The sequence below is a fragment of the Lepidochelys kempii genome, chromosome 2, assembly GCF_965140285.1.
Source record: "Lepidochelys kempii isolate rLepKem1 chromosome 2, rLepKem1.hap1, whole genome shotgun sequence".
Classification (NCBI taxonomy): domain Eukaryota; kingdom Metazoa; phylum Chordata; order Testudines; family Cheloniidae; genus Lepidochelys; species Lepidochelys kempii.
In genome coordinates, this window is record NC_136381.1 from 255,423,841 (window position 1) to 255,451,103 (window position 27,263).

At 43.5% G+C, this 27,263-nt stretch overlaps 1 protein-coding gene and 1 long non-coding RNA gene across 17 annotated transcripts in view; one reads left to right on the forward strand and one right to left on the reverse strand.

Annotated features, from left to right (window-relative positions):
• Positions 1 to 27,263, forward strand: part of PRKAG2 (protein kinase AMP-activated non-catalytic subunit gamma 2) — a 379,638-nt gene that overhangs the window by 234,258 nt on the left and 118,117 nt on the right. For 13 of the 14 annotated variants that reach the window (XR_012157633.2, XR_012157635.2, XR_012157636.2 and 10 more), the window contains one exon: positions 18,457 to 18,668. Coding sequence is in view for 9 of the 14 variants with exons in the window: in XM_073334621.2 (XP_073190722.1) it covers positions 18,457 to 18,668 (212 nt within the window). In the remaining 5 variants the exon portion in view is untranslated. Of the gene's footprint in view, positions 1 to 18,456; positions 18,669 to 27,263 lie in introns of those variants that run through there. The other variant, XM_073334628.1, reaches the window with a different exon arrangement.
• The window catches only part of LOC140907811 (uncharacterized), a 45,777-nt gene continuing 31,309 nt past the window's right edge, over positions 12,796 to 27,263 (reverse strand). The window contains exons 4-7 of one of the 3 annotated variants that reach the window (XR_012157637.2): positions 19,884 to 19,999; positions 15,526 to 15,589; positions 15,289 to 15,445; positions 12,796 to 13,275 (exon numbers count right to left, since the gene is read on the reverse strand). This is a non-coding gene — a long non-coding RNA (uncharacterized LOC140907811). The remainder of the gene's footprint in view (positions 13,276 to 15,288; positions 15,446 to 15,525; positions 15,590 to 19,883; positions 20,000 to 27,263) is intronic. The other 2 variants (XR_012157638.2, XR_012157640.2) reach the window with 2 other exon arrangements.

The window sequence follows — 27,263 nt, forward strand, 5'->3', positions numbered from 1 at the left end:
AGGCTGCCGCATGTCTATTCCTGTTGAATTTTAAAAGGAGCTAGTGTAACCCACACACACTAGCACAAGGGATAATTTGTTTCTTTTAATAACAGAAGAGATGTTTTGAAAAATATGGATTTCAGAGACAGAAGAATTGCTAGTTAAAACTTTGTGCTCCTATAATGTCTTTTCCCCGAGGATCTCTTAAGTACTTTACAAACATTTAATTACTCAAGCCACACATCACCCTTGTGAGCATCACAGAAAATAAACAAAAGTAAATTGTGCTCAAGTCAGACCCTCAACTCAGTCTTAACTATTGGAGCCACTACTAATACCTTTGTAATTATTATCCTCATTTTACAGGTCAAGAAATTGACACACACAGAGGCTCAGTGACTTGTCCAAATTCGCAAAGCAAGCCAATGGCAGAGTCAGGAATAGGTCCCAGGACTTGAGATTTGAAGGCCCCTGCTCTGGTTGCCTTCTGAAGGTGCAATATTCTAAGCATATGCCCAGCTGTTAGGGTTAATGGCCACGTGCATTAAGGTGGATATACCCTTGTCTGCACTGGCCGCTTTTTTTAGCATTCATGCATGCATGCCAAATAGATAGCATAATGTTTTTTATATGCATTAACATTCCATGCTCTGGATTATGAGGATCGTATGTATACTGTGCAAATCCTCAGTGATTTCAGTGGGACTTTATATACTAAGATTTCGATTGTGAGAGTTCTTTTTATATAATTTATCCCCTTAGTATCAATTGTAAGGTAAGTGATGTTTGTTTTTTTTTCCTTTAGTTTCCTTCAACAGGAACATCCCGTGGGAATAATACACACAATTAAAGACAAGGGTCTAATTTAAAGTGACAAAACAAGGAGCTTCTGAATCACATCTGTGTCTCCAATCCATCCTAAATTTACTCCCTTGTGAAAGTGTACAATAGCACACAGGAGAAGAAATAAATCACACATTATTCTGAAACCTCCTAAAATATCTGCTTAAAAAAAACCCCTTATGTTTAAAGTGGTGATTTGCAAAGTTACTTAATTTTGTATTAGAAGAAGCCAGTTACTACTTATTTCATAGAATATCAGGGTTGAAAGGGACCTCAGGAGGTCATCTAGTCCAACCCCCTGCTCAAAGCAGGACCAATCCCCAATTTTTGCCCCAGCTCCCTAAATGGACCCCTCAATGATTGAGCTCACAACTCTGGGTTTAACAGGCCAATGCTCAAACCAGTGAGCTATTTATATATTGTTCCCTATCCATTGTTTTTTGTCTTTCAGAATGTAGGCTCTTCAGGGCAGGGACTGTGTCGTCTTTTATGTTTGTGACTCACCTTGGACACTAGGTGCCACCAGAAACAAATATTAAACAATAAAAATAATCTCTGGTTTATGACAGCTTTCCCTGCATAAAACAGGCCACAGGAGCCCATGCCTGGAAAATCAGCCAGAGGGAGGTTGCAGAGGCAGATATCAGTAGCAGCCTCCCCTTGCAGGGGCCTAGTTCAACCTGGAAAACTTGGTGGTGCTGGGCAGTGAAGAGTTATGGTCAGGACATCCAGGAGACAGTGATTCAATATATCCCTATTGCAGTCTCTGCCAAAAGAATGTCTACGTTCTAAGCCACCAGTGGAAATTAGCTGTCATCCCCGAACCCCAGTGTTCTCTCTTGTGCAAAGAAGAGCAGTTTGCCCCTCTCTGCACTAATGGATGTATCTACCCCAACATGAACTAAAATAGCAATGAAAACCCACAGGAACAACTCCTGAAAAACTGAGGTCAACAGTGGAAAGAGCAGTTCAGCATTAGAGCTAACAGTCCCAATAGGCTCCACTAGAATACAAAACGAATGTAGCTTCATTAAAGCCTCTGCGGCTGAGCGCAAAGTACCCTGTGAGAATTGAAATACCAGGTGGTGTATTAAGTAAATAAGGCAGTGCTGCTACAGGCGTTGTTTCTCACAGCAGCCAGCTGTAACCGGCATATAGTAGAGCTGACCACGGGAATCTCTGCCATGTGATGCAGTACTATGGTTGGCTGATACCTAGGAAGTCAGTAGGGTTTTGTTTGTCTCAGCAGTTGTCATGACATTGATAAGGGCCAAGGATTGTAGTAGCTGGCTTGATGTGTTAACATATGCTCATCAGTCAACTTTTTTGGATGTTGATGGGCAACTTGGGGTCTGCAAAGATGCCACATGTCTATCTTGAAATGAGTAATTAAAAGGAGCAGGTGAATTGCTGTTCGAAAGGGTGACTTTTTAAAGTGCAAATATGTGAATCTCTGTGGGTGTGCAAAGACCTTGCTGAAAGGGCGAATCTTGCACTCATTATTCAAGCATAACTCCTAGGGGTGTTACAGGATCTGATTCACCTTGTGTCGTCACCTACACTTGTGCAAATCAGAATGGTAGCATTTTAAAACCACTGTACACTGCTGTCAGTGACTACACAAAGAGCTAGGCAGGTAAATCAGGCCCCTCTAGGTATTTTGGAAGAAGGGGTTGAAATATCGGAGTATTTATCTTCACTTCGATTAGCTTGAGTTAAAACTTGTGTTGCCCCCTACTCAAGTTCTGTCCATGCACAAGGGTGATAATGCTTTTAATTCAAGCTGGCTGGCCAGTCATGGGATATGTGCTATAGCTGGAGTTGGCACAGCTTGGCAGCTGCTAACACAATCACTGTGTGTAGCTCAAGTGTTATTTCAGTGTGGCCACTCCCACTGAGTTAGGCCACTCACGAGGAGTTAACTCCAGTGTAGATAATGGAGTTGACTCTGCAGTAAAGACACCCTGAATGTCCATATCATATAGCAGAAAATGAATATTTGACTTTATTACCTTTCCCTATTATTTCAGACGTGATTACGTACAGCCTAGGGGTCATACAGAAAAGGAAAAGATTTTATTACATTTGCTTCTTTCTGTGGTCAGATCCATAAATCCTAAACTGATTTGACTGGCAGGAATCTGTTTACCTTGTGTCATAGCCCCGGTAAAGCTCTCCGTGCTAGACAGTCACTAGGCTGATATATTTGCATCCCACATGCTGGACCTGTGTGCTTTTAAGCGTCTCTTTATCCAGGCAGGATACTGCACTGTTTCTTTGGCCTCTGTGGCATGCTTCCTGCCTGGGCACGGGTTCTGTTACCTCTTCTCAGAAGTGGGATCCCACAGTCCAGCTGCTATAGGCCCCCCAGACCAGGGCTGATGCAGCCCCCAAGATTCCCTGGTTGCTTCAGCAAACCCTTTCCCAGAGCTCCAACATTGTGAATACTCTGGTTTACCATTTACCTCTCCAGGGACCCATGGTAGTGGAAGCACATTACACACAGGCTTTTCAAAGGTTTCTAACGCAATTATGCTTTACTTTAGATAGCACAGTAGATATGCAGATCTAGACAAAACAATAAAACACCTGTACACATTTACCTGCCTCAGATCCCTCACCACTTTGAGCATTCTTTGGGCTCAGGTCACAGTCTTTTGAGAAGTCCAGGATCTTTCCTGACCCGCTTTCCTCCTGCACATGGCTTCTCTTCTGGAATATGGAGCTTCCTCTTACTCATACAGCCAGCTTTCCGCTTCTAGTTTCCTCTCTCTTTAAACCTTAAAATGGCCAGTGAGAGATCCCTTCTTTTATAACCTCCAGTCCCCTTTTTCAGGTGACCCCAGATCAGGTTTGTCAGGTGATGGGAGTCCCCCAGCAGCTGATCCGTTCCTTAGTTAAGTTTATATGGGCAGACTGGTTCTCTCTGGGCAGTTGGCAACTCTTTGTCCAGGGGGGCTTCCATCTGAATGGAGGTAAAAAGACAATAGAGGTGGCAGCCTAGCCCACATTCAAAATGGAGTTTGCAGTCTGAAGCAGACACACAGCGATTCCTCAATATCGGACAGAATTTGTAAGCTGTAGATAGTCAGATTTCTTCCAATCATCACACATTAATGATCAGAAAGCAGTGTTTTTATATCACTGGGAAGAGCTTAGGTTACTGGGGGAAATGGTGCAAAGAAAAACGCTGTGCAAAGGAATAAAATAGTGTATATCTCACTTCTATAGGGTGTGCTGGTTTCCAGAATAAATGGGCCATTGTGGTAATGGCAGTTTTGCAGAGTAGGTCAAGTGCAGTTTCCAAATGTAAGAAAGAATAAGGATGTGCTCCTGGATGGTGTGGAAGTCTATAGGAGTTTAAGACCTTTACAGGATCAGACTCTAGCATTAGGAATATTATTGAATATTCCCTATAACCAAACAGTTTCTCTTAAAGGGAATGAAAGTTGTTCAGCAGGAAGAGAAACTCTCATAATTTCACTGATTAAGGTGTTCAGAATGCTTTTCTCAGCTTTGGGAGCAGTGGCTGTTACTACATTCTCAGATCTTATGGAGATGAGTATGATATAAGAACCTAAATAGAATAGAATAATCTGAAGGTTGGAAATTAATATATTTTTGTTTGTTTGTTTTTACAGAGTGAAATAGCCAATAAGGCAAAGGCTAATGCTCAGGTGTATGGATTCAGCTATAGAATAGTGTTCAAAAAGGACATTGATTAAGATAAAGTAATGGTTTGCTAAGACATGGTATTTTTATTTCATTTCAGCTGATGTGGGGAAAAGGAGCTAGATGCCTTTTTACTGCTGAAAATAGAGATTTTTCTTAGGAAACATTTAAAATAACATATTTGATAATTGATCATAAACCCTAATTTAATCTTGGCTCTAGATTGGCCTGGCCATTGCATGCTCTGCATGGGAGCAGAGGAGGGCACAAGGAGCCTCCCCAGGACACCTTATACACAAGGGAGAGGATTTGTCCCTTTAGAAATGGCAATGGCCCCTCTCATCACAGAGCTCTGCTGAAGGAGATCACAACATAAACTTTGGAGAGGTTTTGAAGGAGTGTTGTCTTATGGTTTCGTTTAAGGGGATTGGGAATCTGGGCTACTGGATTCTATTCCCAGCTCTACCACTGTCTCATTGCATGACTTTGTCTGAATCCCTTAATCCTTCCATGCCTCAGTTTCCCCATGTGTAAAACTTACCTACCTCATAGAGAAAAGGAGGACTTGTGGCACCTTAGAGACTAACCAATTTATTAGAGCATAAGCTTTCGTGAGCTACAGCTCACTTCTTCAGATGCATATCGTGGAAACTGCAGCAGGCTTTATATATACACAGAGAATATGAAACAATACCTATTCCCACCCCACTGTCCTGCTGGTAATAGCTTATCTAAAGTGATTTCCAGCACAAGGAAATCACTTTAGATAAGCTATTACCAGCAGGACAGTGGGGTGGGAATAGGTATTGTTTCATATTCTCTGTGTATATATAAAGCCTGCTGCAGTTTCCACAATATGCATCTGAGGAAGTGAGCTGTAGCTCACGAAAGCTTATGCTCTAATAAATTGGTTAGTCTCTAAGGTGCCACAAGTCCTCCTTTTCTTTTTGCGAATACAGACTAACACGGCTGTTACTCTGAAACCTACCTCATAGAGGTGTTTTAAGGCTTACTTAGTGATTGTTCAGAATGCCATTTTGTGAACTGCAGATAAAAAAAAAAACCCAACTATGATGCAACAGTGAAACTAAAACTGAATGTCACTTCCAGTTACCACCTGGGTTAACAGCCAGCATATTCTCAGTTTTCGTGCGGTTCATAATGCTCCCATGCTAACACACCATATTTTAAGCAGCACCCATGGACTCCTTTACCTGCCACATGCAGACACCCCCACTCCCATTTATTTCAGTCACACTGAAGCTGACCTGCTAAAGCAGCTGGAATCAATGCTGCCCTATCTTACTTGGGAAGCTGAGAGGAAGGGCCACAATCCTTGGCCACCAATAGGGAGATGGCTTTTCCATCTCAAATATGGGCTGAATAATTCAACTGTGAGGGCTGTGGCTCCTCAGGAGCCTGTGATGTTTTGAATCTCTGTGTTGAGAATGCTAGGACTGGCAAGAACATTTGCTGGGAGGAATCCATGTTGTTTTTGTCACAATGACTATTCAGGTTACTTTTCAAGTTTACTTTTTTATAAAGCTGTATGTTATTTTACAACTCTGTATATGTGTACAGTATGTCACTAACACTACTTGATTAAAAAGAGCCAATAATTCTCCACATGCATGTGGGAGTATCATTTTACAGCCATTAAATAGCTGTATTAAACATCATATTGCATAATTTGCACCATTTGCTTAAGTGCTAAAATAGACATAGTTTCATGCCCGAGGAGTGAATCAGTTTACTGAACTAAGAGTAGGCCCCACTCAGATTCATCAGTATCCTGCCTACTCCTCTGTTTTCATTGCTAGCAGAAGAATGCAAATGAAAGGGGAGCGTTGTCCTGATTTATGAAAGGAATCAGAGGAAAATCAGCACTCTGAGCCGTTGCAAATTAAAACTTGTTTTCTGTTTCTTTTTTAAAGAAGTTTGAGTCTAAATAATCAGCAAATGCTTAAGCCTTGGAAGATACGAAAACTTGTTACTAATGGTTTAGATCCGTACGTGATCAGATAAAAGTATGAGAATATTGAACAGATCTTTAGTCATGTGAGAACCTCAGAAGTGATTTACTGCAAGCGTCCAATAAATCCCACAAATCTGATCAACGTTATTCCTAGCAGATAAATGAAAAAAGCAAAAAACAACAGCAAACTCCAGGCCGTATCATTTAGTTTCTCCCCATGTGAGGAGGGTCACAGCTCCACTCAAGTACTAGCCAAAATTGACAATTGTGTGCACAAGTGGCAGGGAAGATCATGTTCTGAAACAGCAGCATCCCTCATTCGTCTGAAATCTGCAGCAGCCACCTCTGTAGGTGTGTGGTTCGTGAGGGGCATGGTGTGTGCAGGAAAGATGGTGGCCTTTTTTCTGAAAGGGGATGACTTGAGCCTGTCACATAAACGGACTTAGCAGAGCTGTCAAGTTGAAGGGAGGCACTGGCAGGAGACCACAAGCTGTGAGCATTGTTCCCCATAAGAAACCAGCAGCATCCTACCATGTTGCTGGCAGATGACAGCATCCATTGTGGGTGTCACCCACTCTGCAAAGGAAACCTAATAGAGAAGCTGTGATTTCAAATACTCCCAAGAGAAAAAAAGCAGTGTGCTGTTTTATTAATTCTTTCCTCACAAGTCCTAAGGGAGGGTGGGTTTGGATAGGAATGTCTGAGTGGGAGGAGCAGATAAAAGCTATTTAGAGCCAGGACTTTAAAGGAAATTATTGTGTGAGGGATTGGCCTATATAGAGAAAGAAGTTATATTAGCAACATTAGTGTATTTTTATGACAAGCTAAATATCCCAGTTGCTATATTTTATGCTAGAGTTGGCCAAAGATGTGGCCCTTGGCTGCTGTCATCTTCAGTACACTGATGGATTCTACTCATCCCATCATGTGTTGGCCATCGTGATCTAATTTGAGGCTCCTCAAACTGAGATGGAGCATTGCATGCTGGGATCCATACATGCAGTGGACCACACTCATTCTTCTAGTTTGCCCATTTTACTCAAGTTAAGGAAGGCCTTTTGGCTCTTGGCAAGCTGCCAGTGTATTCCTGTCAAACAAAGGGAAGCATGCCTGCTTTTTCCTTCTATATATGAGTTCGAGTGGTTTCACACTAAGAATTGTGTTGAAATTCCAGTGTTTTAGGTGAGCAGAGTGAAAAAATATTTTACATCTTTGTAGCTACTGTGGCTGCTGTGATAAAGTCAACAATTACCAAACAATGTTATCTGAAATGTGATATCTGAAATGTTTTTCCTCCTATACGTAGTATGGGGAAAAACTGCAGTATTTCAGATACAGCAGTACGGTTAACAGTTGATTGTTTAATGTCAGTCACTATACTTCAAAACTGTACCCTGTAATATTTCCAAAGAACAGAGAAAATGTATCGGTGCATTGTTTGGTTCTAGCATGGCAATCTCAAATCTTTTCTATGTTTGAGGATGAGCTCTAATGTAAACAGCTGCTTCTGTATGTTAATTCAAATTAAAATTTAGGACAGCTTGCAAATCTTGGGGCTTATGAATCATCAGTAAGAAGCAATGCAAACAATTCTCTATTTGTGTGTCCCATGTTTTTATTGCCACCGGAAAAGACATTAGAAATTAAATGAAATGCGACATTGTAATAATGGAGTGGAACAAGGCAAAAAGTTTTTATTCTCCCTTAAAATCGGACAAGAAGAATCACTGGAGAATTATAGGGCCCAATCCTGCACCAACAGGAGATTGACTGGATGACCTAATAGGTTTTGTCCATCTCTAATGTCTTTTACTGTGTTGACTAAAAATTATTACTTTATCTGTTCAGTGGAGAAATCGCAGAGCAATTTAGGTTTGATGATATAAAGACACTTTGGCTCATTGTACATTTCTTTCTTCAGCGAGGGAAACGTTGGGTGAATTCTTTGTACATCAATTCACCTCCTTATTAAAATCAGTAAAAATTTGAAGTGTTCTTAAATATTTTCCCTCTTCAGACTCCTAGATGAATACTGAGTTTTCTTGACTCCATTGTGGAGGTGTCTAAAATTTCTGGCTAGTTTTTACTGCTAGTTTTTACTGCTTTCTCCATAACATCATTTATTCTGCCTGATTTGTCTAGGAGAGCTTTTAGTAATGTGTGAAGGGGCTTCTTTCTTCCCAAAGGAAGAAGTTAAACCTTTCTTTAGTGAATTTGAACCATGACTGTTAAGTACCCTGTGATGTATTGTTTCTAACCATGTGGTATAAAGCTATATCTCACTTTCTTTTCATTATGTTTTATATGTGGTAGAACAATGCAGCTACTTTACGCACATATGACTTCAGGTATTTCTAGAAATATTGGTTGTTTAGATGTTAGTCCAATAAGTTTTAAATTAGTGCAAGGTTTTGTTAGTCCAACATTTATTTTGACTTTATGAAAAATCTGAAACTTGGCATTTTTAATGTGACTTGGCCTTTACAAAGATCCTTATGTTGTATTTACAAGGCCGAGACCTATAACAACAGCAAGATTTTTTCAATAGTAATCATGGGATAGCATATGTGAATCTCAAAATGTTTTACAAATACAGATAAATTAGGTCTCACAACAACTCTGGGAGGTAACATCTTAGATGTTAGACTAGATGATCTAATAGGGCTGTCTCCCTATGGAAAAATTATCCCCACTTTGCAGATGGGGAAACTGAGTCACAGAGAGGGTAAAGCCCATATTTTCAAAAGTGTGTTCTAATTTTGGGTGCTTCAGTTTTGGGTGCCCAACTTGAGACACACAGGTCTGATATTCAGATGTCCTGAGTACCAACCGATCCCATTAACTTCGTTGGAGCCATGGATGCTCAGCACCTGTGAAAATCAGGTGGCTGGTGTCTTAAGTGGGGCTTCCAAAAACAGAAGTTCCCCAAATTAGTGGACATTCTTGAAAATGGAGGCCTGCAGGAAGTGTCTGGTAGAGCAGGAATAGAACCCTGATTTCCTGACTCTCAGTCCGGTGCTCAGCAGCCAGTTTCATATTCCTAATGGGGTGAGAATAGTGCTAAAAGATGTCACTCCTCAGTCTCCTTTAATACACTGCTTCCTATGTCCTCTAGCTGGGATGCTAGCCTCTTCAGGACAGTGAGTCTGTGGCTTCCCTGTGTCTGGAAATAACTCTTTTGGCACAGTTTATTGATATTGGAAATGGTTTCTTTTGACTCACTGAGTCCATTAGCTCAGGATGGATACGTCCCAGCAGCAAGGCTTTCAGAACTAATGTGTTGTTTTTTTCCTTTTAGTGACTTGTCAGTTTCATCAGTTATAGCTTCCCCAAACCCTAAACACTCTGCAGACACTTGAACATCCATAAAAGATACCAAAGATAAAAGCACCTTCCCAACCACCATTTATCTAAACCTGTCAGAAACTGAGAATTGAACAGGAAAGTTGGCTTCCATTAGAATCTGAAAGATGCTGAGCAACCTCAATTCCCACTGAAATCAATAGGAGATGAGGATATTCAAAATACTGCAGATCTTTTTTTTTTTTTTTTTTTTGCATCTCGCTGTGGCATATTGCATTAAGCATCATCTGTATATGTCTGCAACACCCACTCTGAACCAGACTTGTGATTAGTGCTGTCGAATCCACAGGAATGCTGTTCTGCCCAGCAAACCATAAGTGCTGGAAAGGGCAGCTGTAAGTCTGGGAAGACATGAAGCAAGGGTGGGAACTTGTTTTGTCCCAGTAAATCTGAACCATTTAAGAGTCAGGAACTTCATTAAAACTGTAGAGAAATAAGCTAAATATTGCATAATACCACACTAAATAAAACCCATGGTAGAGCATCAACAATATTTTTCTGGGCATTTTGTGATCTTAAAGTCAGTTTTACTGTTCTCAACAAGTTAAATAAAATTATCAGGAGAGGCTTAGCAAATGTCCTTTTTATGTAGTTCTTCATAAAAACCATTAAGTGCCTAATTAATTTCTTTAATCATTAGATGGGTTAACTTTCCCCTGGAAATGTCTGGGATAACAGAGAAACAAAGTGGGTGAGGTAATATCTTTTATTGGATAAAAATATATTACCTCACTCACCTAGTGTCTAATATTCTGGGACCAGCACTGCAAACAGTGGGATAACGGAGTCCTTCCTCAGGTGATTAGTTAATAATTTCCTGACTGTATCATCAGTGCCTTAGCAACTACGTGACTTCATGGTTTAGTTTTATTAAACACAAACTCCCCTTTAAACATGTCATTCAGCTTGGTTGAGGTGTGGCCTGACCCTGACAGGTACTGGGTATCTCAAACTCCCTTTGAGCTGAGTGGAAGTTGATAAAAAATATTTCTTAGGCTTTGCTGACCCATACCCAACCCCCACCGCCTTTTTGCAGTAGTGGAGCTTGTAGATATACTTCATTGGGGTAAAAAGTGACTTGCTACTGGTGCAGCTTTCCCCAGTCTGAAACCAAGTTAAACAGCACCACTGCAAGCCTCAGTCTACACCAATGCAGTGCATCTGCACTTAGGGTGCAAAAATCCCCAGTGGAGACAAGCCCTGAGGATTAGACCCAGGATGAGAAGCTGGAAAGATGGGTTTATAAGGTTCTTTCAAGCATTTGTTTGTCTGATTTCTGGTTTCAAAAAACCTTTCTGCATGCATTGTTCAGTCCCATTCTATGGACTAAAGTCTTCTCCTGATTACACACACAAATCCCTTTAAGTACAGTATGTGAGTCCAATTCAGATGTGGTGTAAGTGAAAGCACTGAAAGCATGTAGACCTATTCACCTTGCGCACATGGTTTACACTAGTGTAACCCCATTAAGGGTAACGGACTTACTCCTGAATTACACTAGCATGAGGGAGAGAAGAATTGGGTCCTGTGTGTTTATTGATAAACACACACATAAGACTTTTTATTTGGATTCATACTTTATGTGGATGCACTGGTATCTGTTTCACTAGTTTCTTATTTGTAATGAGGTTCACAGATCTAATGTCACGGATTGGTGGACCTCATTACTCCAAGGAAGGAAATGTTCACGTAAGGCATGGGTAAATATTCCTGACTTGGATGATAGATGTAGCTAGATCAAACTGTAAACACAGTGCAGAACTGCTGTAAGACTACTGCCTGAAGTACAGGTGAGGTGGGATGCACATTCCAAGTGAAGCTGTATTTTCACGAGGAAAATGACACATTTGTTTTCAGCATAAGTTCCCTCCACGCTTCCTCCTCAGCTGATGTTGAAAACTATTAAAATGTTAATGTAGATGGGATACAACTATTGTTAGCACCATTACAGAAAGCAGTGAGACCATCTCACTTGGAAAAGGTACCCCACTTCTTATCTAAGTAATGTCACTGTGGGTTGCTCCATTAAAATGAGTGTGTCCTGCACCTTTGATGGAGATTTTTGGTAGCAGTGCCTATCTGCCCGCACATGCACCCTACACATCTTCGTGCCCTAAACTGAGGCTATTCTAGTTGGGTGGCCAAACTGTGGCTCTTGCCATTAAAGTGCAGCTCACAAGCCCCCAGCTCCTCCATTCTCTGCCTCCCAGACTGCGGGGGGAGAGCTCAGGACCTCTGCCTTGCAGCGGATGGTGGGGTAGGGACTTCTGTCCAGTGGGGAGGGGGGTTCCGGGGCTTCAGCCCTGTGGGGTGCACGTGCCAGGGCTTGGTGCTTCAGCAGGAGTGGGGCTGAAGCCCGAGCCCCAGCTTCTGGGCAGTTGTGCCCCGGCTCTCGAACTTCTGAAGATTGTCATATGCGGCTCGGCGGGCCAGTAAGTTTGGTCACCCCTGCTATATAGAGCTCTGAGGGCAAACTGACCTCAGTTCCTACTCAACTGCCTTTGGCCAGAGACAGTATCTAGCATGTGACTGTGCTGTACCCGTTTCCCACTTTTATTAGTGTTTTAGGTTTATAGTTAGTTTTAAATAGTAGTAGATTTAATACCTTACAGTTGGAACATTTGTTACCCTCTTCTTTTAAAAAAAAGATAGAAAAGATTGTCCGTCGTCCCCCCCATTGAGGGGCTGAGGGACTGGAACAACTTTTCCTTTTGTTTGGGATGCCAGGCTCACTGGGATTTAAAACGTGCCTTTCTTATTGAGAAGCAATCCCTATTAGTGATGGGCACTCCCGCTGCGTTCATTGCTTGTGCGTATTGCCCACCTTAGCACGGGTGGCACAGACAATTAATGAAGCCCTCTTGGAGCCAGCCAAGTCCATCTGGCAAACCCCAGCAACACCACCACCACACGGAAGAGTGATGATTAAAATGAATACTACGTCCCACACAGGGATTCTGAATTTTTATTTTCTCATCCTACAGCAAACTCTCTGCTCATGGATGGAGCCAATGAAAGGGGTAGGCAGCATATCCAAAAAGCCACCCCTTTATAATAAGGACTAGAAATGTCATAAGAGCTATTTGTCAACAACACGTCAGTTCAGGATAACTCACCACCAGGTGCTGATGTCACAATATGACTACCTGAATTAAGAGAAATGTAATGCTTTTACTGACCATTTACCACAGGAACATCATGAACAGTTCAGCTCCATAATAAAGGAGGATCAGCTTTTGGCAAAAATTTCACTGCAAACTTCACTCGATGTGACGAACATGGCAGCCAGGTCTGTTTCCACCACAGTATCAATGAGGTGCGCTTCCTGGCTTCAGTTGTCCCTGATTTCCGTAGGAGGTGCAATCCACTGTTGAAGATTTACCTTTCAATGATTTACCTTTTCGCGGATTCCACAGACAACTCGCTTCATACCTAAAACACTCCAGGACAAAATTTAAGTTTTTAGGGATATACATGCCTGCAAAAAATAAGGAAGTTTAACAGGTCTCAGTCAGCACAAAGATCCCACCCTGCTTAATTTTCTGCCTTCCGTAGGCCACCGAAATCACTGACCAAGAGGTTGAGGTTTTCAAAGAAAAAGCCTGCAACTACCTCGACTGCTTCATCCCAGCCTTCAGCATCATCCAAACACCATTTTTGATGGTTTGGTCAAGAGTCCAGACCATCCAATGACCAGGTTTTATCAACTGCATGACACAACCCTTCTTCCTCAATTTGAACACCACCTCTCTCTTTCATTAAGTACGGGAGACTATAACATTGGACAAATGGGGATTGGAGGCCACTTCGGCTATACTGTCCAATTTACCTCCACCCCACCCTTCCAATCCCCTTCCCTCTTCAGGGACCGCTCTCACAAGCAATTGCTGACACAGGAGATCTCATCACTCCTAAATCTAGGAACCATAGAGTCAGTCCCACTTAAACACAGGGTAAAAGGGTTCTATTCAAGATATTTTCTGATACCAAAGAAAAATGGGTTGGAGGGAGATACAACATCTCAGACAATTGAACAAGCATGTCAGACATCTGAAATTCAGGATGGTGTCCCTAGTAGCTATAATTACCTCCCTGGAATTAGGGGACTGGTTTGTGAGCCACAACCTCAAAGATGCGTACTTCCATGTAATAATTCATCCTTCTCACAAAAGATTTCTTTGTTTCACTTTCAATCACAATCATTACCAGTACCAGGTTCTACACTTTTTTGGCCTGTCATTCACCCCAAGAGTGTTCTTAAAAATCATGGCTGTCGTAGCTGCCTACCTCTATCATATAGGGATAACGGTCTTTCCCTGTCTTAACAACTGTCTCCTCAAGGGTTGGTCATATGAGGTGTTAGGTTTGCTGTCCAAACAACAACTTCACTATTCTGAAGTCTAGGCCTGCAAATAAATCTCAAGAAATCTATCTTGACCTCTGCACAATGAATTCTCTTTATAGGAGCACTTCTGGATTCGATAATGGGAAGAGTTTATCTCCCTATTGACAGGTTCCTTGCTCTAAAGAACCATGTACAAAGTGTGCAGCTCATCCCTCAAGTTGCAGCAAGGACATGTCTGCAACTGCTGGTATGTATGGCAGCTTGCATTTTTGTGACACAAAACACCACTTTCTATCTTCAGTGTCTCCAGTGGTGGCTCAGGACTATTTGTGTACCCAACAAACAGTATTAACAAGTAAGTACTTGTACCCAATCAAGTCCTGCAGTCACTCATCTGGTGGCTGAATCCATTCAAAGTTTGTGCAGGAATCCTGTTCAGCCAGAATCCCCTACAGTCATAGTAACGTTGGACGCTTCCCTTTTGGGATGGGGAGCATATTTGGGTCCTCTCACAGTCCAAGACAAATGTTCACAACAAGAACAGTGCTTGCACATCCATCTGTTGAAATTAGGGGTGGTCAGAAATGCTTGCCTCCACTTCCTTCCCCTACTCAAAAACAAGTCTATCAAGATCATGACAGCATTGTATGCATGTATTATATCAATTGTCATGGTGTAGCGTGTTCCGCCTCGGTCTGCCCCAAAGCAATAAAGTTTTGGAAATGGTACATAGCCAATCAGATAGTCATTTCATCTTCCTACCTTCTGGGTATACAAAACACCAGGGTGGACCCGAGCAGAGATTTCTCCCTAAATTACGAATGAGAGTTGGACTCCTGAGTCCTCAACAAAATATTCCTAGCTTTGGGATTTCCAGAGGTCAATCTTTTTGCCACAGTAGCCAACACAAAGTGCAGGAAATTGTGTTCCAGATGGGGGCTTTATTCTGAATCTCTGGAGATGCTTTCCTCATTACTGGACAAAAGGTCTTCTCTCTGCATATCCTCCAACTCCATTGCTCTTAAAGGTCCTTATTGAGATCAGACAGGACAAAACCAAAATCATTTTGATTGCACCAACTTGGCCAAGACAAGTTTGGTTTCCTTACCTCATCAAACTCACCTCTTGCCCTCTTGTGGCAGCTCCTGAACAAACCTTGACTGTTGTCTCAGAATGCGGGTCAAATGCTCCATCCTAATCTGAACATCCTGCAACTACAGGCTTGATTCCTCAATGGTTCTTGGGACTAGAGACCACATGTTCATCTGAAGTACAAAAGATATTGGTAAATATCAGAAAGGAATCTACTAGACAAATTTACCTTAAGAAATGGAAAAGATATAACCTTTGGTGTAAACTGGTGTCATCTTTCTCCTATCCAGACATCTCTTTCCTCAGGCTTTGATTACCTGTTGGAATTGAAATAATCAGGCCTTTCTATGAATTCCATAAGGGTTCATTTAGTGGTACTAACAGCTTTCCATATAGCAGTAGAAGGTTTCTCGGTATTCGCTCATCCGACCACAACAAGATTCCTACAAGGACTTTTTCTGCAGATTAGAGCCCCAACACCACTTCGGGATCTCAGCCTAATTCTTAACTATCTCATGAAACAACCCTTTGAGCCATTAGCTACGTGCTTGCTACTACATCTGTCTATGAAGATAGTCTTCTTGGTGGTCATCACTTCTGTTCAAAGAGTTGGGGAGAAGGAGGCTCTAATTACTTTGTCTTCCAAGGAGACCCTCCTACTACTTTGTCTTCCAAGGAGACGGTATCTTTACAACCTCATCCAAAGATCTTAGCTAAGGTGTCCTCTGAATTTCATATCAACCAAACTATTCACTTTCCAGGTTTTTTCCCTAAGCTGCATCAGCCTATACACGAGTCTGCTTTTCATACACTAGATATTGTGAGCATTAGCCTTTTATTTAGACAGGACTAAGCCATTCTGGAAGACCCCTAGACTTTTTGTTTCTATTACATAGAGGTCTAAGGGAACATCTGTCTCCACTCAGGGCATGTCTACACAGGGATAAAAATCCTGTGGCTGGCCTGGGTCAGTTGACTTGGGTTAGTGGGGCTTGGGCTCTGGGACTGAAAAATCTCTGTGTAGACGTTTGGCCTTGGGCTGTAGCCTGAGCTCTGGGACCCTCCATTCTTGTTCCAGAGCTCAGGCTCCAGCCAGAGCCAGAACACAGAATTTTTCAGCCCCGAGCCCAAGTCAGCTGACCTAGGCCAGCCATGACTATGTCACAGGTCTTCTATCCCTGTGTAGATGTACTCTCAGAGACTTTCTAAATAGATCTCGATGTATTATTGCCTGCTATGGGTTCACTGGGGTTATACCTCCCTAAGAGTGATTGCACACTCTGCTAGATGACAGTATACATCTGTAGCTCTACTTAAAGACATTCCAGTTGCTGAAATCTGCAGGGTTGCAATATGGTCCTCGTTGCACATGTTTTCCAACCACTATGTCTTAATTCATGCAGCAAGATCAGATGTGGCAGTAGGCAACGCAATTCTTTCTTCAGTGGTGGACTGTGTTCTAAAATTCCCACCTCCTTAAATCGTTACTGCAAGGGAGTCACCTTAAATGGAACACTGTGCAAACCCCACACTGGACAAAAAGGGGTTAAGGAAGTACTCTGGGCTCAGCCAGCCCTGCCCCACCACATCTGTAGCAAATGCTCCAACTGGAAGAGGAGTTAAAAGGCAGGGAAGTAGCTCACTTGGTGGCAGACCAGGAAAGAGAGCAGACGTGCAACGTGCAGTGGAGAAGGGCTGAGACAACGGCCTAATCTTTCCCCACAACAATTGCCCAGAGCTCCCCCCCTGATGGAAGGGAGGGCCTGCTACAGAGACCGCCTGAGAGGAAGCATTCCCCCTCCCTCTTGTACAAACTCTGGACTTTGGTAATCCATTTTGTTTGGTTTGGACTACCCCTGCAGGGGAAAGCCCTACGACTGAGCTGGCCCAGGAGGGTGGGCCATACTGCAGGAGGAGGCAGTTGCCACCCAAGAGAGGAAGAGAGCTGCTATGCTACACGCTGCCACCAGGAGGTGTCTTGGGGTGAGCAGGCACCCTTCACACCATCTTAACCCAGATGGCGACTTTTGGACAATTGCAAGGGGGGAGATAGGATGTGGCCCAGGGAGGGCAGTCTTAAGCAACCCCCTGACTGTTAGATTACTGATAGCCCTCAAAGGGCCTGGGTCAGAGCCCAGTGGAGTGAGAGGGTCCTGGCTCCCCTACCAACAACCCTCTTGTAAGTCAGAGGCCTAAGCTATGACCAGTACGTGGCGTTACCCTACCAACCAACCCCTGAGCAAGGACCGTCACAAGCACCCACAGGGCACTGCTCGAAGGGGAAGGAGAGGTTACTCACCTTGTGTAGGTACTGCAATTCTTCCAGATGTGTGTCCTTGCGGGTGCTCCATTACCTGACCTCTTCCCCTCTGCTTCAGAACGGCCTCTGTGGGCTCTGCAGCAGAGGGGGAATGGAGGTCCCTATATATATAGTCTTGGTAAAGGGCATGAGGATGTGTAGGGCATGTGAGCGGGCAGAACAGCCACTGCTACCAAAACTCTCCGGTCAAAGGTTGGGTGCCTGCGCACCTAAAGTGGAGCACCCACAGGTGGACACATCTTGAAGAACTGCAGTTACTGCACAAGGTGAGTAACCTTTCCTTCCCCTGTACCTTTGCTCCTAATTTTATTCTAACTGCTGGCTTGGATTTTTCTTTAATGATAAAATGAAGGAAAAATATAAAAACGTTTAATGCTGTTGAGCTCTTTGCATATAGACATTGTCATCTCTGAGATTAGTGTGGATATTAAAAATAATAATAGTGCTGTACACTTACATAGCTTCTGTCATTTGCAAATGTCCATGCTTGCCAAGATAGATAGCTCCTGTTATTCCCATTTTACAGACAGGAAAATAGAGACACAGGAGGGCAAAGTGATTTGTCTGAGGTGATACAAGCTAGTGGCAAAGCTGGGAATAGATTCCCAGTTCTCTGCTCTAACCACTTCACAATGCTACCTCCTTGTATATTGGATTATACACATAGGATACATTTGAATTATTTAAGTTTTAAGTAGAGGGAGGAGGAAATCCCCTTTAGAAACAGGAGGACGAGATTCGTATTTGGTTTTTCAAGGGAAGGGTAGAAAAATTGACTGAGCAAGTGCAGACTCAGTTTTCGGCTTAGATTCTTCTCCGCTCTTGTTTCGATCTGCACTTTAATAATGATTTCTTTGTTTACAGCATCCGGCCTCTCCTCCTCTCCATCTACCCCAACACAAGTGACCAAGCAGCCGCCATTTCCTCTTGAATCCTATAAACATGAACCTGAGAGACTAGAAACCCGGATTCACTCTTCTCCTCCGGACACAGGGCAGAGGTTTACTCTGCCTCCACCCCAAAATGCAGCCAAGCCTCCCACGGTGATGCCAACTCCCTGTGCTACCTCAAAAACAGTAAGTGGAGTATTTTGTTCAGAGTTTTCAATAGGGAGAGACCTGTGTGTGTTAGTATTTTTAATGGCTAACAACTGTGCATGCATAATGTGGGGCAGGTTGTGTGTAGTTGTACCCCTTTACATCAGGGATGACCCAAGACTTCACCATGTTCCGTAGACAATATGTCATCTTTAATCTGAAGTAAACTATGCAGTGGTTATGGGCCCTAACATCTACATTTTGATCTGAAGTGCCAGGTCAGGGAAGGGTAAAGATGTTCAGGTCGCATGTTTTTTCTCCCAAGCCAACCTCTGAAATGGAGCTAGCAGAAAAGGAGAGTTTACATAATTTTCCTGCTGGTCAATCATTTGGGGAAGAACCAACCACCACTTCAAGCAGAAACTCTAACATAGTATCAGCTGCAGGGTTTGAGGTCCAGCTGGGCTCCTCCTAAGGCCTGACCTGAGTGGGAGAACCTTCCTGTAATGGCACCAGTCCCCAGCAGGTTGTCTTCCCCGACTCCAGCAAAATGAGAGAAGAAGAGTACAACCGCCAGGGGACATGGGCAGCTCCCAGGTGTAGAGACTCCCTGGCAACATGTCAGCAGACTGCATATTACAGTAGCCATCAATGCATCTGGCTACTTCATTGTTGTACCTGAAAGGCTGGTTGTGGGTTTTTCCGACTTCACAGCATATTTCAGTAACACACACATTGCAAAACTTCAAAACTTCCCATACAATAATAGCACATACAATCCAACAGGATATTAATGTTCAACAGATCAAGACTTTTAGAACGATACCTTACAAGTCATACTTTGTACAAAACATATTATAATCATATCACCATGGTAAATATGGGAGTGCCAGGATGTTGCTTTGGAGTGCAGAGTATCACAATGACATTGTAAAGTGTTTTCATCGGTTGGTATATTTTGGTTTTGGATGCATCTATACAAATGAAAGGTTGGGAGGAATGTAAATATTTAGGGCCTGATTCCCCTTTGCTTTTCACCTTGTGTCATCGTTTGTACCTGTGCAGAGTGGGTGTAAAATGCTGCCATTCTGATTTAGTAATCTTCACTTTGCCCCCATATAAAAGATGGCAAAAGATGCAAAGCAGTGGGGAATCAGATCCTTTATGTTTAATTTTCAACAGATGTCTTTAAAACCTATTAAATCCTTGATAAGATCTACTGAGAGGACAAAGTGTTGGGAGAATGTGACTCACCTTCAATAGCTTGGAGATGATTATGAGACTGATAGATTTGGGATTCTTGTGTCTTTTAATGACTGAATAGTTCACACTTTTCTCAGTAGTGCAGGTCCACAGCATTGCTCACAAGTCTGACCACAGTAGAGGAACAACATTAATTTATGAGCATTGCATGCATACACTTTGTTGTCTTCATTTTTCCTGACTTTCTCTTCTGTTGTGGGGTAATAAAACATTTGTGTTCATAAAGCACATACCATAAACAAGTCCCTAAAAGCCTTGCTGCTTATTAAGGCAGTTTTTTCTCTGGTTAATGATTTTTTTAAATCCCCTCTATAGATTATACGATAAATGATTCATGCTAACAGCTGTGGAATGCCTCTAGGTGCACAGTTTTGTCAATCAAAGGGAGGCTTGCTTGCAGACATGGCAACCTGTCTCAAACATCACTTAAAAGATGAAATCATGTTTCTTTCAGAAACTTTTTATGTACTAGTCTTACAAGTAACACCTAAAACTACTGTAACTAAAAGAATTTAGAAAAAAGTCTCTATTAATTTACTTTGCGAGTCTGTTTTCCTCTGTGTAGTCAGTTATTTAGGCCCCAGTCATTCCAATATTTATGCACATGCTTAATTTTAAGCATGAGTAGTTCCATTTTATTTATTAATTATTATCATTATTATTATTTGTATTGTGGTAGCACGTAGGAGCCCCAGTCACGAACTGGGATCCACTGTTCTAGGCTCTGTACAAACACACAACAGCAGGGGGACTAGGGGAAGGTGTAGAACCAGTAGCTAGAGAACTAATTTTAACTTGCCTTTTAGGACTGACTAGATTTCAAGTTGTTTCTGTCCCCATACAGAACTGGCCTTTGGTATGCCTTGGAGTATGGCATTGAAGGGGTAAAAATCTGCTAGAGGAAAAGAGAAAGCGGGAAGGGAAAAAGTAATACTATTTATTTCCCTGCTGATATAATCTCAAAATTTCCTGTTGTGAAGAGCACTTCGAAGGATAGAATATTATCTAGAGCCTTAGATTTTGGAGAGAGGACAAAAAGGTAGGAGGCAGCTCTTGACAGCGAGTAGGGAAGCGTACCTCTTCAGAGCAGATAATCCGAATACTACACACCAATCCAAGTAATTAACCCCTCACCGAATGGACGTCCAGGTTAATTACTATGTGACACATCTCTGCATTGGTATTTGTGGGCATTACTTCTAAAATTTTAGGTATTCATGAATATGCATACCATATTCTTTTAATAATGTATGTATGTTTGTGTCTGTGGGGCCAGAGTGTTGTAATGAGGAATTTAGCTGATAAGAGATCAAAGTTGTAAGCAGAGATTAGCATGCGCTACACTTAATGGGCCAAGTGCAACTTGATTTTTCAGTGTACAGTTCATGAGACAGTTTGTACTTGGACCTTGTGTTGTTTGGACTATGTGACCTTCAGGCAGTAAGTGGTGAATGATAACTTATTCTTCTTTAATGTGAAATTACTAACTGTGATTGGAATGCAAAGAGGTTGTAAATGTAATTGTGAACATATTTCCCTGTTTCTACTTTGCCCGTTTTGAAATGGAAATTAATACCCTGAGCTTAATGTTGCTGTTCTCCTTTTTATTCCCTCCTCATCACTTCCTCTGCAGTGTTAGGGGCTGATGTGATGAAAGGGCCAGTGTTCCATTTATCACAAAAATGTACATGTTTGCAGAGGACATCACTCCCCAGCCCATTTCAGGGCCTTGTCCTCCCCTCCATGAGAATAAATCATGCGGAGGAAAGAGAACTCCCTGTTTTTCAACATGTGGCGCTTCCTTTGAATTCTCCTATTGGGGAGAGCAGGGTTTGTGCCTCCTGCCCCTCCCAAAAGAAGCCACGGGTGCTGCATCCTTAACGGCAGGATCTCCAGGAGACAAGAGCATCTGCAAAAATGCCCCTTGCCTCCTCTGTGCCCTCTGGTTCTATAACCTCCCACCAGTCTCTGTAAACATGTCTTTTGGTCTTGCATTGGGCACCCCTCCTCTTACACTGTGGTTATTCGCTGGCACCCATCTAAAGGGGACACCTCAGCAAGGAAGGGAAGCCTTAGCCTAGAGCCCTGCAATGGGACTGGGGTCCCGCAGAACCTGCTGCCGTAATAGCGGGAGTGAGATGGGTGCAGGATTAAAAATAGTCCCACACAGGGCTCTACCTTAGCCTCAGCTTTGGGCTGTTTTACCCTGCAGGTGTTACTCCTGGAGGAATTCTGTGCCACTGCACGTGCGCAGAATGTCTGTCCCCTGCAGATTTCTTTGTTTCCCTGCAGAAAAATGACTTTCTGATGGGGAAGCAAAGGTAAGCCACAAAAGCGGTTATGCGACCCTCCCCAACAGTATGTTTCTGGTGCCCAGGGCAGCTGGCAGAGAGGAAAATTGCTGTGGGGTGGGGGCAGGACTGGGGAAGACATGGCTGGTGGCTCCTACCCTGCACCTCAGCTTCTAGTCCCGGCTGGGCTCGGGAGGACGGGACTTCCTCTTCCCCTGCACTGCATCCAGATCAGACCCACCCCCAGATTTTTCCCCTGGCTGTAGGAAGCTCTACAAACTCCTCCCACCCCTCCCAGCACTTCCTGCACCCATCACTCCTCAATTGCAGGGGGAGGGATCACTGTACAGGGAGCTGCCCCCCTATCTGTCCAACTCTTGTGCATCCACATCCCCTCATATCCAGACCTTCCCTCTGAGCCTGACCCCCCAACACACCCAGAATCCCCCTCGACGAGCCCCACTCCCCCTGCACGTGGACAAACCTGACGAGCCACCTGCACCCGGATCCCCACACTACTGAGCCCCACTCCCCCTGTACCTGGATCCCAACCCCACTCCCCCAGCATCTGGACCCCCCCACTAAGCCCCCCATACCCAGACTCCCTGCCAAACTCTATCCCCCTGACACCTAGACCCACTGAGCCCCAACCACCTTCACCTGGACCCCCCTGCTGAGTCCCATTACCGTTGCACCCAGAACCCTCCAATAAGCCCCTGTGCATCCAGATCCCCCACTGAGCCGCTCACACCCAGATTGCCCCACACTGAACCCTCTCAACCCACACCTGGGTCCCCCCACACTAATCCCCTCCACACTTGGATCCTGCCTTGTTGAGCCTGCCTGCCCACACCTGGTGCACCTGGCATGGAGGGGCAGGCTCTGTCCTTGCACTGTGTCAAGGTTGGATGCAGCCTCACTGCTGAGTCTGTGTCCCTGGGGGGAGGGAGAACTGCACAGTGATCTGCCACCTCTGTGCAGCCAGTGGCCTGTGCTGCCCAATGCCATGCTGGAACCGCCACATTTATTTGACAAGTAAAATTGGCAGAATTTTAAAATAATGTGCGCATAATTTTTAATGTTTTGGTGCAGAATGCCCTCAGTAGTAAGGTGTAGAGAGAATCTGGAGGAGCCTAGTCCACATCTGGTTTACCCATTCCAAATTCACAGCCCTCCAAGAGAGGAAGGAGAAGGGCAATGTGCCACAGAGATGGAACTGTACCCTCCTCCACACCTAGATATGAACGGGAGTATGGGGCTTCAGTGACTATCTGGCTCTTTAACAGTGGCACTTCTCTCCAGGGCTTTTAATGCTGCTCCTTAGCCAAAGTGTAGTAAACTCACAAACACAGCTGTTCACCTGTTTTGCATAAGGAATGATTACATCACACTCTTCTGTGGGCAGGGAGCCTGGGAACCAGGCTATGCACAGCAGGTCCCTCAATTTGGCACTCTCTCTAAAAGCAGTGCCACACATCAAAGCCCCATAATCAGGCTGCTTTATTGTAGAGATTTAACTTTTCTGAAGAGAACTGGAACTGACCTATGAATCTGAAGTTGTCTTACAAAAGCCTCATGGCTGGGGGAAAGGGAGTCTGTTCTTTCACTATACAGAGATTCAGAATTTCAGCATTCAGGTGATTTAAGGCAATATATTAGTGTGCCAAGACATTACTGTGACTCAGCATTGATTTATACTGCTGTAAACTGATAACAGAAATTAGAGATGAAAGGATTTAATAATTATCTAGTCTGTTACCTGCTAGTGCAGGAGTCTTTCCTGCAATACGTTTCCTAAAACGGTTATAGCCAGTCTAGTTTTAAATGCCTCAGATTATGTGGTGACCACTGCTTACTTCTCTGTGCAAGATTATTACACAGCCTAATGGATCTCAGTGGGCCCTAACAGGCCATCCTTATTTAAACTGAACTGCCAGTGAAACAGTTGCAGTCCATGTGAAAGTTGTCGTTAGTTAAAAGCTGGTGTATACGTTCATTTATCTGACAGTAGTCCATGATTGGTATTTCATAAATTGGTTACCAAACCCAATAAATAAATAGCTTTTTAAAAAGAGTATATATAGTTGGCTATCTGACAATTAAGTGGGGGTATTAACATTTATCTACGAGTATCTGAAACGTTTAAATATCAGTGACCTGATTCTTCTCTCCTTTGAGTAAGTGTGTATCGCTGATAACTCCACTGAATTCAATGGAGTCATAGTGGGGTCAGATTTGTGTGAGGGGAGAATCAAACCCAGTGGTGAAGGGGAATATTTAACAGGGCGAGGGGGCTATAACTAGGAGCAGTGTGATGAAAATAAGAAAAATATAGGCTGAATATTAGGAAAAAATGTGCTAACATTGGGCTGTACCATTCCAGCTATACCTCTTTCTTAAAAAACTACTTACTTGGTTTCGAAAATAATATCTACAATCATACCATCATGAAATATAGTTTTATCGATGTAGTTATACACTAGTTTCTAATAGCATTCACAGCCACAGCAATCAGTCTTCTGATCCTGTAGGGAAATAACATTCCATAAAGGCACACTCTCTGCCCTAAGGAAATCAGAGTGCATACGTAAGATACTGTCTCCTCCCCTCCGCAGCCATACATCTAATTTGACCAGCTACCTGAGGATTCCCTCAATGTACGGACTTTCCAGGTGGCATAAAGCCAGCATGGTAGCTCCTAATATGCTTATCCCTTCTGGCCCCAGATTTAGGAAACATGGCCAGGGGAAATGGGGGTGTAGCTGGGATGTTGCTAAAACCAGCCAATCCTCATCTACTGTAATGTCCTCCTTGGGATTGTGGACAGCTGATGCAGTTTAGAACAGAACAGCTTTAAGTCTGCTTCATATTGCACTTCGGGACCAGTTTCATTGACCCAGAATCAGGAAGTCATAGAGACGGCTTAAAGCCAAACTACCTTTAACATCCTGTTTTCTGCACTATGCCATTCACTGAAAGGCAGTCCTAAGGATCTGGCTCCCCGAAATACCTTTATATTATTGGAGTGAATAATAGTGTCTAGGATGATGAATAAAGATTGATGGGCTGGATAGATGTCATTATACATTGATTGTGCTGTTCCTTTCTCATGGCTCAGTTTTCCTCTAGGTTTTGTGTGACTTTTGTTTTTCATGTAATATTTGTTCCATTATTTTGCTAGGGAGTTAGAACTACTTCTTCAAGTAGATGCAGCTGTGTATTCCACTTAGATGTGTGTGCACCCAGTGCGCTGGAGTCAGAAAAGTTTGCCTAGCAGTACCCGCAGGAGGCGGTGCGCACACCATGTCGCCGCAGCCCCTCCACTGACTATGTGAGGCAGCACTGCCTTGACCACTCAGTTCCTTCTTACTGCTCAGGGCTGGAGTTGGAGCTTCATGTGGTTCTTAATCTCACAATCGCTCTCTCTCTTTACTGACTGCTCTAGGTGTATATAGGTAGTTAGTACCCTTAGTATTAGTCAGATTTAGTTAAGTATTTCCCTGGTGATGCCCTCACTAGTGTTCAAACATTGTTTAGGGAAGTCAGGGACTCCATACTGTCAACTCCATTTCCAGCTCTGGGGCATCCGTGGAGTCCGGTACTGATGAGGGTGATGCCAGCACCAAATGTGTTGATGCAGGTGGCATATCAAGCAGCAACTGACCTCCTCTGCCTCTCCATCCCGACCTCTGTCCTTGATTTTACCAGGGCTATGTCGTTTACAGCCCTGCTATATGGACGGGCTGCTGAATCTTCGGGTCCATATTCACTGCATCCTGATGTTTCCCTGACACAGACCACAGAAGTGGGGTTGGTGCCAGGCTGACCACAAGGGGCCTCCTCGGCACCTGTAAACTCCTCAACACTGCTTCATTTTGCTCCACCAACATTACCCTGGCAACAATCTCTGCCCTTCACTTTGGCACCATCAGCTGCATCGGTGCTGCCACCAACTACAAGACAGATGCTTCTCCTGGCACTGGAACCAATGGAGATGCATTCAGTGCCAGGGGTACTGTTTTCACCATCGGTGCCAGTCCCTCCCTTGTTTTGGGTGGTGGATCAGTTATTTACACCTTCAGGGCTAGCTCCACACTTAGCCCTAAAATCCCAGGACTCTTTGGCATTGAGGTCAGGATCCTCCTGCTCTCCAGTGCCTGGCCTACACTGGGGGCTGTGACGGATCCCCGGGGTGAAACCTGGAATAGTGGGGAGGCTGTGCCCTTAACTGTCCTCCCTGGGCTGTCTCTTACGATGCTGTACTAGTGAGAAGCAGCAAACCCCTCCAGGTGCTGTGATCACTCAGCCTACAACATACAGGGACACACCCACTTAAGTTGCATGAATGCTCTCTAAGTCACTCATTAACTATACAGAAGGAGACACCAGCAAATCCCCCCAGGCCCCAGACTTGCACCCCAGAAATGTACAGTCTTACACTGCTTAAGACCTTCTCTTGAACAATGCAAGCTTATTAATTAGTTCACCATTTCATCAAAAGATAGTGGACATGTACTAGCCTTTGTAATCTGAGCAGATTCCCCAAGGATTTTAGACAAACTAACTGGAAAGGATAAAATATTAAAATAAGTTTAACAACTACAGAAAGATAGATTTTAAGTGATTATAAATGTTAGGCATAGAGGTCAGAGTTGATTACATAAGAAAGAAAAGGTAAAATTTCAGTCTAAATTCTAAACTCTGTACTGGGGAAGATTTGAATCTAGCTGTTTTTCTCACCCTATTAGGCATTATAAGCAGCTCACAGTTCTTAGTATACAGGCTGAATTCCCATTCTTTTTGCCTTTAGAGTATTTGGGGAGGAGAGAGGCTGATGTCACAGTCTCCAATTTATACCCCCAATCCATGTACATGGAAAGATACTGTCTCAAACATGGAGTCAGGGATTACATGTTCTACGTGCCCTGCTGAGTCACTGGGTTAAGCAGTCCCCATTGTGTGGAGCTCTAGCAACTCTCTCTCATTGAATTGTTTCTGTCTCTCTTGTTTACAGTTCCCCTGCTGGTCAATGGCCAGTAATGGTCGCTTATCACCCGTCTGACTGCAGGTCACCTCTTTT